The sequence below is a fragment of the Delphinus delphis genome, chromosome 11 (genome assembly GCF_949987515.2).
Source record: "Delphinus delphis chromosome 11, mDelDel1.2, whole genome shotgun sequence".
NCBI lineage: Eukaryota > Metazoa > Chordata > Mammalia > Artiodactyla > Delphinidae > Delphinus > Delphinus delphis.
Window position 1 is genome coordinate 36,394,702 of NC_082693.1, and position 13,587 is coordinate 36,408,288.

The window sequence follows — 13,587 nt, forward strand, 5'->3', positions numbered from 1 at the left end:
GCAACTGATGTCCCTTAGTTTTTGTACTATGTTGATGGGAAATGAGCTGCTTATTCTAGGCTGATAAAAAAATGCTATCTGGCTCTCTGATTTTGTGTAAACCTCCAGCTTTAATCTGTGAGTTTAAGAAAAGGAGTATGATAACTTGCAAAGATACTGATTTCATTGTCAAGCTTACTCACACTCACGGTCAATACACATTTGCCCTGGCTTTGTATCTTCCAGTATTTCCCAGGGGAAAATAGTCACAACATCTGTGAAGCACAGTGGTTTAGAGAAATATTATTCCCAAGTGAGGTTATATATAATCTCAGAAAGACAAAAAATTATTAAAATAAGGTAACAATAAGACTACTTCTCAACTCTGCTCACTGAGTGATGGCCATTGCACTAAGGTCATATACAATAGAATCCAATAGCTCAGATTTCACCTTAGCCAGCAAAGAAAGGATGTGTACTCTCACTGGCAAGGAACGATGCCCCTATGTTCCTGGCAATTCAAGCTATGTCAAAAAGATGCCAAGCTGCACCAGACTGAGAGCTAGGCTCTATCTACACGGTGTACATGAAAAATGTCCTGTCAGTAAACAAAGGATGTTGCGGCCATCAAGCCATTAGGCACTGCAGCCACCCCTGACTGTGCACCTTGAAGGGACTGGAGAAAAACAGAATACTAGCCCTAGATAGTTAAGGTGTATTATCAAAGGAATGATTTCAGTGAGCCCAGACTCTCGCATCTTCCCATACATAGAAAAGTACTAAATTCATTAACTTGAGATGTCTGGTACAATTTTCTTTAATTAACAGTAATCTTTTGACGTTCAGACTACCTGCTTTTTGTTGCAAAAACTCCTATATATTCTGGCTTCTCCGTTTCCTCTTTGGAACAGTCCCTCAGAAGCTGAGAGGCTGTCTCCTGGGCTTAAGTCCTCAGCAAGTCCACCAAATAAAACATAATTTTCAACTTTTATGTTGTGCATTTGTTTTTTTTTTTCAGTTGACAATGGGCTGATAGCCTTTTATAGGGCATTTAGCAGTTATAAAATTGTACAAGGTATTGTAGTGAGGCTAAAAATGTTAGTGTATGTATAGCAGCAATATTTATAAATATGTTATATAAGTTGTAGCTTTAAAAGACTCATTACAAATGTTCTTACCTGGTTACTGAACAAGTAGTGTTCATTGGCAAAGAAAGTCTAAGTGATAAGGGGAGTTCCTGTAGATTCTAATTTAAGATAAAGTGTTGCCTAAGAAGTCCCAGACCTTATGTTTGAGCTCACTTTTCCCAATAATTCCCTAAAGAAAGGCCTTTTAGCTTATTCTACCGTAATTCCAGTTTGATTTTGCTTATTTTCTGTCACTTTCACTGATCAACGAATTCTGTTTAAACTTTTATACACTACTCTTTAAATAATAAGTGATTCGGATAAATTTATGGTTTTATGCATATTTGCTTAGCAATTATGATTCTGTAAATTGGATTTTATTAGCAAGACAGAAAGGATGTTTAGTAGAAAAAGCACTGATTTGTGAGCCAGGAGACTTACTGTAAGACGTTTACCTTTTAAGAATGACCTCAATGTATGACATAAATCAACTGCATCGGCCTAATTACTGGAGTCTGAGTAAAGCACGTTTTCTTTCAAATATGCTCTGTCTCTCTGGTTCAGTAGGGAGTGGGCCAAAGTCGTAACGTATATGTATATGTAAAACATGGGGTGGGGCAATAACCTTCCCCCTCTCTCAAAGACAATGCATGGAATTGTGGACTTTGAATAAGTATGCATACAATGATCTACATACCAAAAACAGGCAAAGAAATAATTAACATATTATAATATCCATTGAGCAATTTGGAGTATGCATAACTTAGGGCTGAAGTAGTTTAGCCTTTTTTAAAAAGGTTGCGCTGAACTGCAATCTGCGGTTAGTAGCCTTAAATTCCAATTAACATACATTGGGCCCTCAGACAAGCTAAAAGAACCTGCTGTGGGATAAAGTAGCCCCGATGAAAGATCTCTACAAAAGCAAGGTCTGGGCCAACTCCTAGGTTCATTCCTCAGAAACTGCAGCAAAGAGCAACACAGCAAGTAAGCACAAAGGAAAACAGGAAGATGGCAGTATCTTTGGAAAGATCATTGGAAAGATTCTGGCTATATCATTGGAAAGATTCTGACCAGTGTCACCCATGACCACTAAGCACATACTACCATGCTCACAATGGTAATAAATTCATATATATCCACAGGTATTCTCAATTAGTTAGTTGAAGAATTATAGTAGGGGCCTATTTTGAATAAATTTAATCCCTTATCCATACATTTTCAATAGAGGACAAACTGAAAAATGATTAAAAGCATTTAAACTTTCTTTAAAAATCTACTGTAGTTCTTTAGAAATAGATTTTTGCTTGTTTGCTGTAATTCTTACAATTTGATGAACTAAAACATTCCTTAACTAAACTTTCAAAATGCCTTTCTCTAGACGCCAACACACACAAAATAAAAACCAGCGCCTGCTGAGGTGATCCTCTAAACTTACTACCTGTCTTTAGAAAATAGAGCTTTAATTTTTCGAATATCACAGGGTCCTTTAAGATGCCCATGCCTGCTGAGACCTTCTCCCTAAAAAAATGCAATAAACACATCTTGTTTCACAGGGATTGCGGACTCCTTGAACACTATCGATAGCCCACAAGTTAACTCTCTTATCTAATTGGGAATATACTATTATTTCAAGACTCTTTAGAAATTGACACAGAGAACAAAGATAGGGTAGGAAGGAGAGTTATCAGCTGTGAGCACAAACCCACCCAGGGCGGTGTATTCCTGATAGTACTACTCCTATTTTTGGTGCCCCCCTGCCTTAATGCATCAGAAAAAATAACTGAGGTAAGCAAACGACAGTGTGAAGGATGGATTTAGTTCAGTGGGAAGAGCGCAGATTCCTGCATACCCTAAAGAGGGAAGCTTCTTTTCTGTTTCCAGAGGAACAGGAAGACCACCATTTAGCTGCTGATTAACCCTGAGGAAATCTGTCTTTAAATGCGGTTAAAATGAATAGATATTAGAACAGGACCTAATTTCCTATTTATTTAGGCTATCAGTAATCACTAATGGCTGTTATTAACATTAGTACTGTTAATAAGACGGAAATTTGGTTTTAAAAATGTAGCATAATACTCTTAAAATTTTCATCTTTGTTTTAAACATCTGGAAGCATTGCAGCTAACTGCAAAATATTGTCAGTTATTCTGTACCCCTGAAGAACGGTTTATAAGTATTTCTCATGTACATTAAAACACAATGATAATGAGAATTCTTTTGAGTTCTACATACTACATATTATGTCAAAGAACCATGACACTTTAAAAAAATTGTTGCCACTGAACTATTGGTTAGAATTTCCCTTGATGTTTAGCAATAAGCCTCAACAATTTACCCTGGCCCTGGTGGTTTTCAGTTTTGATGCTGTACATGAATAGTTTGTGATATGTTTTCAGAGAAAAACCAAAGCTAAATAAATTAAACGATTAAGTTAATACTACTCTGACTCCTATAGTTATGAAGGAAAAACTGTATATACTTTAATGGAACCTAATTATTACATAGTTTTGCATTTCAGCTTAATTCCTATTTTATTGTTTCACCAACAAGACTGCCAACTCCTTAAGCTTTACAGCTAGTCAAGAATTAAATCTGCATTAAATACAGAATTAATGTGTTTTTGGGGTTTAATTTTTCTTAATTAATAGCAAAGTCCAATGTCAGAAGAGTCAATGTACCAAAAAATTGAAACAGAAAATCAAAACTCATTAAAACAATTCCTGTTTGCTCAGCAGTGTATTTTTTACATTCATTGAACATCCCCTCGTCTTTCCCATAATTAAATTTGACTATTGGAATCATGTTTTTTGTGGATCTGAATTTTCAAAGAATGTGATTTAAACGCTGTTAACAGTTTTACCACTTTGAGTACTACTAATCCTAACATCGATCCTAACAAATGTGATGCTGTTTTGTACACAATTATATTCAACTGTTTATATTCTAAACAGAATTTTGAACGTAATTCAGTGCTAAACATCCTGCTTAAGTATTATAAATAAAGAACTCTATGGTCTGAACATTTCAACATAATCTTTTAAAGGTACAGTTAAGGAAAACCTACTACTGGAGGTTTCCTTGAGGGCCAAGTCAATTTCTCTTCCCTCACCTTTTGCCCAAGGTAGGCATTCAACAAATATTTACTCGATGATTTAGTAATCTGCATTGATAAAAATAAACAAATATTTCTTTGGTTTAGTATTTACGCTCTTCTAGTTTTCAGAAGTTACTAAATACCATAAACAAAGTGCTAAACTACTATAAATGGTGATGATACTATAATAAGCACAGTTTGGGGTCTACTTTTCCTTTCAGTGATCACAATAGATGAAATAAATAAGAACACACAAACGAACACCTTAACAATTTTAAAAATTCAAGATTAGATAATTGACCTAAACAACCAATAGAGACCAACTCCCTCAAAAAGCACATTTGGGACTGCCTCTCCAAAGAATATTATAATTGGCTAAAATTTAATTTTCTAGCTATTATGTCTTATTAAAAAGTCTTTTTTAGTTGAAAATTATCACTTTCGTTTTTTTAAGTAAATTGCACTGAATTTACGTACAAAGCATAACCTCTAATATATATTGAAAAGAAACAACTACAAAAAATCCGCAAAAGGGAAGAGATATGGGAACATAATGTATATGTATAACTGATTCACTTTGTTATAAAGCAGAAACTAACACACCATTGTAAAGCAATTATACCCCAATAAAGATGTTAAAAAAAAAAAAAATCCTCTAAGCACCAGACCCTACAAGGATACATCATTCAGTAATCTGTCAATAGCAGATTCATATCTACATTCAATATCTACATTACAATTACCCTAATCTGCAGCAGAATAAACTATTACCTCATCTTTTAAAAGCTTATTACCAGTACTCCTTTAGTCATTTGAAGGAAAGTCCACATCTACTATTTGGTACTGTAATCAAATGTTCAAATAAGACAAGTTAGTCCACATAAAAAAGTACAGCAGTAGACACAGCCTTAGAGCAGCAAGTGGTGAAAGCGTTCTCACATCTTACCAACAGTTCCTTTCCTAAGATCATCTTTAATGAAATATAAACTTAAGTTCAATAGGCTTCTTCAACCAGTTCTTTTAAACCTGGGAGTAACCTAAAATCCAAAATTAATCCAATGAATCAACATACCAATTTCTCAATTAAGTTATTTCAGCTGTTGTAATCATATCTGACATGCTTGATTTGAAATTTGGCATAGTTTTTTAAAGCTACTTAAATGAGGGAATTTTAAACCTCACAATTTCTAAATAATACTAAAACTGATAAGGATCACAGATTTCGTATAAAATAACAGAAACCTCTAATTATGGTGCTCAGGGTTTGCAGTTACTATTAAAAACAACTTTGCATTTTTTCACAGCAAAAGGGCTTTGTCTGTCAACATTTCTCATCAGAACAGTAAACTACACTGAGTTTCGACATTTCCACTATTATCCGTAATTTTTATAGGACTATTTTCCATTAATGCTTGAAAACTATGAACTACATTTTATTTGTATCTTATCCGATTAGAGAATATCTATTGTAAAACTGCCACAGACCTCTAGCAATTTCTTTTTCAGGATCCAACCTGCTCTATGCTGCCCACTATAGGAAATGCAATACGGTACAGAGAAATGTAATACTACGCACTAGGGTTACTATTAGTGCAATCCCATTAAAAATTTTTTCTCTGGGTACTTGGGTATTAAGATAGGGTATTCTTGCAAGAGATACAGACTGAGTAGTGGTATCCAAATTCATTAAATTTAAAGAACATCAGTAGGAATAGACAGCACCAGAAACTGTATCTTGGTAATGCATGCGCCAGGAGTAGCAAGCTGGTGCAGCAGGGGATGTGGCATGGAACTTACTGAGGCACAGCCTGCAGAAAGATGCAGTTCTGCACTACAGAGGGAATATGAGGGTCAAAATCAACATAAACAAAACACCTCAAAAAAATGGCACGCAAAATACAAATGACTGCAGTAACTGGAAAAAAAAATTGGAATAAACTATTCGTGTAATGCATACTTAAGTTTCATAAAACGAATCTCCTCTTTTCTTAAAACTTTACATTCCTCTTACAAGCAAATGCCGTTAATAGCTTACTTTGGCCTTACATTTTTCTAGCCTTGGGGAAATCGAACCATGTTGTAACCGGATAAACATCAAGTTTTATGTTTTTGTTTTCTCTGACTAGAGCATATCCAAAGTGTTCTGATTTTAAATTCTATCCATCAGATATGCTTTAGGACTCCATTTTGAAGACGACAGCTTCTCCTTTTTTCTCAGAGTCGACTGTCCCGTTACACATCACATTTTAAATGTTAATAAAAAAGGCATTAAAACGTTAGAATCACACTCCAGGTCTTTAGCCTCTTCTATCTGTACTGCAAAGCAAAACACATTATTGTATACACATGTGTGTATACACATGAACATACATTGACAGCAAGCAGTCAGTGGCTCAAAAGTGGCAACCTCCCCTTGAAAAACAAAAATATAAAATGTCATCCCTCCATTCTGCCCTTCGAATGAGAAATAAGGCAACCAGATTTGCCCACTGCAGAGCTGGATACTAGAAAAGGTATTCTAACGTTTAACCTGAGACATGGTTAAAATATACAACCCTAGGTCCCGACTCGGACGACTTAAATTTCAGTGTACGTGCCTTCGTTCCCACTCCTGCCCCAGTAGCACCATCCAGGGCCCGGGTCCCGACGGCGACCACCCGGCGCGCCCGGGCTGCGGGCAACCGCGAGGACCGCCCGCTCCGGGAAACCGGGCACCCGGCTCAGGCCGACCGCGAGGCCCCGGAGCAGAGGCGTCCGGGGCGCCCGATGCCTACGACTCAGGCGAGGGGTCCCGGCGGGGCTGTGGACTCTGGCATTTAAAAACTACCGAAAAGTCTCGCTGCATAAGTGACGCGGCGGAAGCCACCGCCGCCGCTTCACGTCGCCCGGTCCCCTTTCCCTCGGAGCGGGCCGGGCGGCCCAGGCGACCCTCGGGGAGATCGCTGTCAGCTGCCGGGAACGTGGAAGAGCAACCAAAGCCACCAAGGCGCCGCGGCAAGTCCCCGGAGCAATCAGCCGCAGTTTTCCCTTCTCTCCTTAGTTACAAGTCCCCCGGCAGTTTCGGGCGCATCCTTCGGGAAAATGGAAAAAGGGAAAAAGCGTGGAGGTGCTACAAGTCGCTGACATTTTCCGTCGAAGGAGATCCCCTCGGCTCCATCCCTTAAGCAGGATTTCCAAACTCGGACGCATCCTCAGCGGAGGCATTCCATGTTGACAGATCTCTCGCCTCCCACAAAATGGGGCGGAGGAGGTGGCCGCTGTCTCCTGTATGGGCGCCGCCATTTTGTGAGGCGGTGGCGGCGGCGGCTGCGGCGCGGAGGCAGGAGCTCGGGGTGTGTGTAATGGTTGAATAGAATGACCCCCTCTAGGGAATCCCCGGCGCTGACAGTTACGTAAGGGGCTGTGCGCAAGTGCGGCGTTTAGGGAATCCGCACAGCTCGGGCCTCGCGGCTCTGCGGCCCACATCTCCACCACCCCTAGGAGGACCGGTGGGGGAAGGGACAGATGAACTGGTCTCCCTCCTGCCCCGCCCCCCCTCGCCTCCGGCCCCGGCCTTGCTCCTCCACTCCCCCGGCTGGGTCTCCGCCCCTCACAGGCTTCCGAGACACTTAGTGGCCCTTGGGTGTCAGGAACTTCCTAGCCACAGCCTTATTCCGACCGCATTTAAGAGACAAACTTTACTTGGGAAAGAAATCCGTTTCCTAGAGTGAGCACCGGAAGCATGCCGGACTGTATTACATAATTCTTTTCACCACCAAATAAATGGAATCACTACCTGAAATAACCCAGCCAGACCTTTACTAGCCTGTGACCTTGGGTGTTGGTGACTTTGCCCGTAGTGGCCATCGCGGAAATGGGAATAATGATACGTTTCACATCTCGTGAAGCTTAATTAACATTTGTAGCAAAGGGCTGACTGCAGCACCTCTTGTAGATGCAAACTTGTGGTAATATTTGTTGAGATGTTGCGTCTCCCATTTAAGCAGCCTATTTTAAGCTTCAAAAATATCGCATTTAAGACACTTGAGAGAAAGCAAAAACAGAAGGTTTTATTCAATATTTGTTTTAAGCGCACTATCTTTAAGATACCTTAATATAAAAATATAAACGTTAATTATTATCGTCAAAGTTCAAAAGATTGCTTCCCAACCAGTTTAATTACTGTTTGCATAACTCAACATAATAATCTTGTCTGAGAAGTGAAACCAACCAAAGTCAAGATGAATTAAGAGCATGACTCTATTTCCACAGAACTAGGACAGGCAGTTCACATTGTATTTAATTTATAGTTCGCTAAAGTTAGTTCGTGGATAATTCATGGAAAATGTGCTAACCAGGCCCCCAAATACTAGCACAAGGCTCAGAAAAGCCGATTCTTTTAGACCTTAAAAGAAAAAAAAAAAAGGTGACAGATTGACTTTATTCCGATCAGTGAATGATGCGTAGCGTGAGGAGCTGCCCCTCTGGGATTCCTTTCCCTCCCGAGCGCCACACCGGTTCTGTCGGGCGGGCGGGGATTCCGAGGCGACCCTTCCAACAGCCGGGCCGGGGACGCGAACATCGCCTCCACCCCTAACCCTGGAACAACCGGTAGTGGCCGTTTCCCCGCGCCTCCCCCCTTTCCGCCGGCTTTGTGTGCGTGTGAAATGTGCGGCACATTGCAGATGAACCCTAAGCCCGGCGAGCCGAGTCTATTGTTCCCCGCGAGGAGCTGCCGGGGCGGTGTGGAGCCCGGCGCAGTGCCGCGGCCGGCCCTCGGGGGTCGCTGTGTGGCGCTGGCTGCCCGGCCGTGGCGGCGGCGCCGGAGGCGGCAGAGAGGGAGGCTGGCGGGGAGGGAAGCGGGTAGCCGGCGCGCAGCGGCTCTGCTGCCGCCGGTGCCTTCTGCCCGGGGACGCCCCGGCCGCGAGGCCGCGCGTGAATGTGTGCGAGGGCCCCGCGGAGCTGCGGCCGGAATACACGCTGTCACCCCGCTTTCCACAAACCACCACACAGACCTCCCCCTCCCCACCCCCAGCCCCGCCTGCCCCAGCCCCGCCGCCGCCGCCGCCGCCGCCGCCGCCGAAACTCTCGGGCCTCCGGCCGCCCCGGCCCCTCACCGTCGGCTCGCCTTTCCCCTCGCCCGCTCGCGCGCCCCCGGCAGCAGCACCATGTTGAATCGCGTCCCCGGGCCGAGCCGCCTGGGCCGGCGGCGCTGAGAGGCGGGCGAGAGCCGGGCCGCGGGAGGGAGGGAAGGAAGGGGTGGGGGCCGCGCTCGCCCCGCGGCTTCGCGCGGATCCGGCAGTCGCCTGCCCCTCTAGTTTCGCTCCGATTTCTTTAAACTTTTTTAGAAATTCCCCTCCCTCCTTCCCTCCTCTCCCCTTGGCCTCCTGCTCCCTCCTTCCCCTCCTCCTCCTCCTCCTCCCCCTCCCTCCCTCCCTCCCTGCGCCGCCGCCGCCGCCGCCGCCGCCGCCGCCGCCACCGCCGGCCCATGACTGAGCCCCGCCGCCGCCGGCCGAGGAATGGGCTCCGGGCTCTGGTAGGAAGCGCAGGGAGCGGGGGGCGCTTTTAAAACACCGATCTGGGTTTTTTAAAAACCTCCTTCGAAAAAATAATGGCAAACTCGACGGGGAAGGCGCCTCCGGACGAGCGGAGAAAGGGACTCGCTTTCCTGGACGAGCTGCGGCAGTTCCACCACAGCAGAGGGTGAGAGCAGAACCGGGGGGGCAGCGCCGGGGCGAGCCGGGGCGAACGGGGCTCTCCCGCCCGGGCCGCCGCGGGGTCCCGGCTGACAAGTGCGGGGCTTTCTCTCTCCCGCAGGTCGCCTTTTAAAAAAATCCCTGCGGTGGGTGGGAAGGAGCTGGATCTTCACGGTCTCTACACCAGAGTCACTACTTTAGGCGGATTTGCGAAGGTGAGTGGAAGTTTTAATTTGTATTTCCCTCTCACTGGTCTCCTCCAAAAAGTCTCCTTTGACCCCGGAGTGGGCGCTCGGGGCCGGGGGGGTGGCCCGCGGGGGCCAGAGGCGTTCTTTTCGCTCCCAGCCGGTGGCACGGAGGCGGACGGCGGCGGGGCTGTTTTTGGCCTGGTGGCTCGCGTGCGCGCGGCGGGCGCGGGGCTCGGCGGGCGGGCGGCCCGGCGCCGGCTCGCGCCCTGCCCGGTGCCCGGCCGGCCCGGCGGGGTCTGAGTGCCGCGGCGGGGAGTGCGGGCGTGCGGGGCGCCCGCCCGAGCCCCGCGCCCGCCCCGCGCCCGCGCCCGCCCGCTCGCTCGCGAGTCAGCTCTGCCGCCGCTGCCGCTCTAGCACAGGCGGAGACACAGAGACACACAGACTCTGAGAGCAGTTTTCGTGCAACTCAAAATTAGCGCGGGCAGGTTTAACATCGATAATCGGCTGCGAAATGATCCCGGCAGCCGGGGGCACAGCCTCGGCCCCTTCGCTCTCGGTTTATACAGCTAACAAAAGAAACCAAGACCTGTCTCCAAATAGCCATCTTAGGCTTCAAGGCTAGGCAGAAGCTGTAGGCCTCAAAGAAGGGCCTATGGAGATGGATAGATCTGGGAGAGGGATCGGAATCGGCCCCGGCCCCGACCCCCCCAGAACCTGCGGACGTCGCTCTCCGGAACAGTATTGATCCTTTTGAACTTTTTTTTTTTTTTTTTAGTGTAAACGGACCGCGTTGAGATTTAAAAGGGGGCGACAGAGGGACTTGCGATTGGTTATTGTCCGGGCTTCAAAAACAAAACAAACCCACCAACCCCCCCCGCCCCCCCAAACAAAACAAGTGCTCTTAAATACTGGGCTCTCTGGTGAAAACACGGTGATTCAAGCAGCCCTTGCTTAGTTACTCTTACGGATCGAGCCGAATCACCCACTGATGCCTGAGGTATCTGCAGATCTCTGTAGAATGGGTATTTATTTCAGAGTTAGGTTAGAGTTTTCTTGAATTGTGCACGTTCAGACAAGTGTGGCTGTGTTTTTAACAGGTTTCTGAGAAGAATCAGTGGGGAGAAATTGTTGAAGAGTTCAACTTTCCCAGAAGTTGTTCTAACGCTGCCTTTGCTTTAAAACAGTATTACTTGCGGTGAGTAGTAGTGACTCTTCCAACAGTGTTTGGGAATAAGGGACTTATGGGGAGATTTGTTTCAGCAAAAAGAAAAAAAAATCCCCAAACAAGAAACAAACCTTGCACACCAGTCTAAACTTCTGTTAATTTCAGTCTGAGAAACATTATCTGTAAAGTGAGATTATAATAAGGTGAAAGTTTTCCTCACCTATTTTAGGATTGTTTACATTTTTCATACAGAATCATTACAGGTGACACCCCACCCCCATCTTGGTAAACATTCTTTGGTGACATTGTTATTGATTGTCTGATATCCACAGAGGGGCAGAAGGGTGATGCTTAGTAAGAGTTAAGATAGTTAATGAAACTTTGTATCCCTTGGGAAATTTTTTTCTTTGTTTTGGAAACTCCTTTGCCTTTTAAAATTCTGACTTTAAGATTTTTTAAAAAAATGAAACCTCTGTGTGGAACCGTGTCACTGAGTAGTTTTTCAGTAGAATATTTCTGCATAGCATAGCATGTTGGTGCCTTAAGTGATCAGGATTGTTTTTAAAATATATATATATATATATAAATATATATATAAATATTTTTTTTGAATTTTTTGAATGACTTAAAAAGCTTTAATAGGATTGTTATCTATTTAGGAAAATTAGGGATACTACAAAATAGAATACTTTGATTTGGATTTTCTTTCATTCTTCCCCTTCTATTTTGACTATTTATTTGACAAAGTAAATTTCTTATTTAGTTGGCATGTGATACAGTTTAGATATATATTTTGTGATTCAGCCTTAATTTTTTCTCAGTTTTTCTCCTAGGAATATTTTTATATTGTAATTTCTTATGAGGTCATCTTTTATTTTTAATATTTATTTTACTTACCCATAAAGGCTCTTTGGTTGGTGTTTGTTATTTAAAACTAAAATAATGCTCTTCATATTTATTGCTTTTTAATAATGATGTTATAGGATGGCCTTTTAGGTAATGTGGCTTCTACATAATTTGAGTTTGGCATTTATCATTGCTCCAAATGCAATATCCAGATGTACATATTCTGTGTTATGTTCAGCATTCTGGAATAGGAAATGCAGTAATTGCACAGGTGTACTTTCTGTTGGCTATCTTAGATTGACTTCAGGCTTGAAGCTGAAGAGTTTGCAGAACTTTGTGAGTAGTTACTGAGTTACACAGAAGTCTAGAAAATATTAAATATGGTTAGTTGTTATCTCTTGTGAGGGTGTGATGGCATGTGTCAGAGTGCATTTTAAAATAAAAGACTGAAACAAAACACAAAGTAAAACAAAATTAACCTTCAAAATTGTTGATTTAGTAATGTGGTGAGAAGTAGAAAATTTTTTATTTATGGTGATACTTATTTGCTCATTTTCATTTATAATATTGAGGGGAATACTGTTAATACATGTCCTGGTTTTCTGGTAATCAGTTTGAACCATTTGGATTTTAGACCGTTTAAAATACATGTTAAGTTATGCCTGATAGTTATTGGATGATTGATTGATTGATTTTAATATCCAGAAGGTACTGTATGATATATATGTTTCATGGGATGTGTGTTTTTCTGAAGAGTTTACATTCATACTAACAGAGCTTTAGCATAATCAAATGGCTAGACTCCCAGTTTATTATAAGTTACATAAATATTGTTTTTCCAGTTGTGATTTCTATCTTGGGATCTATCATCCATTGATGATACTGTTTTTAACTATGTAGTTTCAGGATTGTTCACAACTCTATATTGTTCTCGGGTCAGTTTGAGTTTTATGCTCTTATTAGAAGCTACATTTTGAACTATGTCCTTAGCTAAACTTGTTTTTCCTCCATATGTCACTCTCCAGGTTTGTTTTTGTAGGGTTGTAGCTAGGCTACTAGGAAAAAAGTTGAAGTATTTGTTTTGGAAAATAAAACCATGTGAAGATTTGCATGGCTTCTAAAGAAATACAAAAGAAATATGCTGGTCAAAAATTGGGTACTACCAACCTTGGAAGATTTTTTTCCATAGTGGCGTAATATTGCACAGTAAGAGGACATGTATTATGATGGGTTTTACACCTTCCTCTGAAAAATCTTAACTGGCAGACAGGATGCCAAACTTTCACAGTAATTCTGTTACTTAACCATGAGTGCCTCTTCATAGTAACCAACAGTAATCAAGTGACTTTGTAAGTTCCTTCTTTGATATGTCAAATTGAGTATCATGGTTTCTGCTGAGTAGATAATGCAGTGTGTTTTATAAATCACAGGTGGACTAATTTTTTTTTTAAAATGAACTGCTGTTTCATTTGACTTACTGTAAGACTGTCATTACATGTGTTCTTGTTTAGAA

The 13,587-nt window shown here is 42.8% G+C and overlaps 1 protein-coding gene across 4 annotated transcripts in view; it reads left to right on the forward strand.

The window, feature by feature from the left end:
- Positions 1 to 9,628: 9,628 nt before the first annotated feature.
- Positions 9,629 to 13,587, forward strand: part of ARID2 (AT-rich interaction domain 2) — a 171,898-nt gene continuing 167,939 nt past the window's right edge. For 3 of the 4 annotated variants that reach the window (XM_060024620.1, XM_060024623.1, XM_060024622.1), the window contains exons 1-3: positions 9,629 to 9,882; positions 9,997 to 10,090; positions 11,161 to 11,258. In XM_060024620.1, the coding sequence (XP_059880603.1) occupies positions 9,791 to 9,882; positions 9,997 to 10,090; positions 11,161 to 11,258 (284 nt within the window). In that variant the 5' untranslated portion in view covers positions 9,629 to 9,790. Of the gene's footprint in view, positions 9,883 to 9,996; positions 10,091 to 10,884; positions 11,061 to 11,160; positions 11,259 to 13,587 lie in introns of those variants that run through there. The other variant, XM_060024621.1, reaches the window with a different exon arrangement.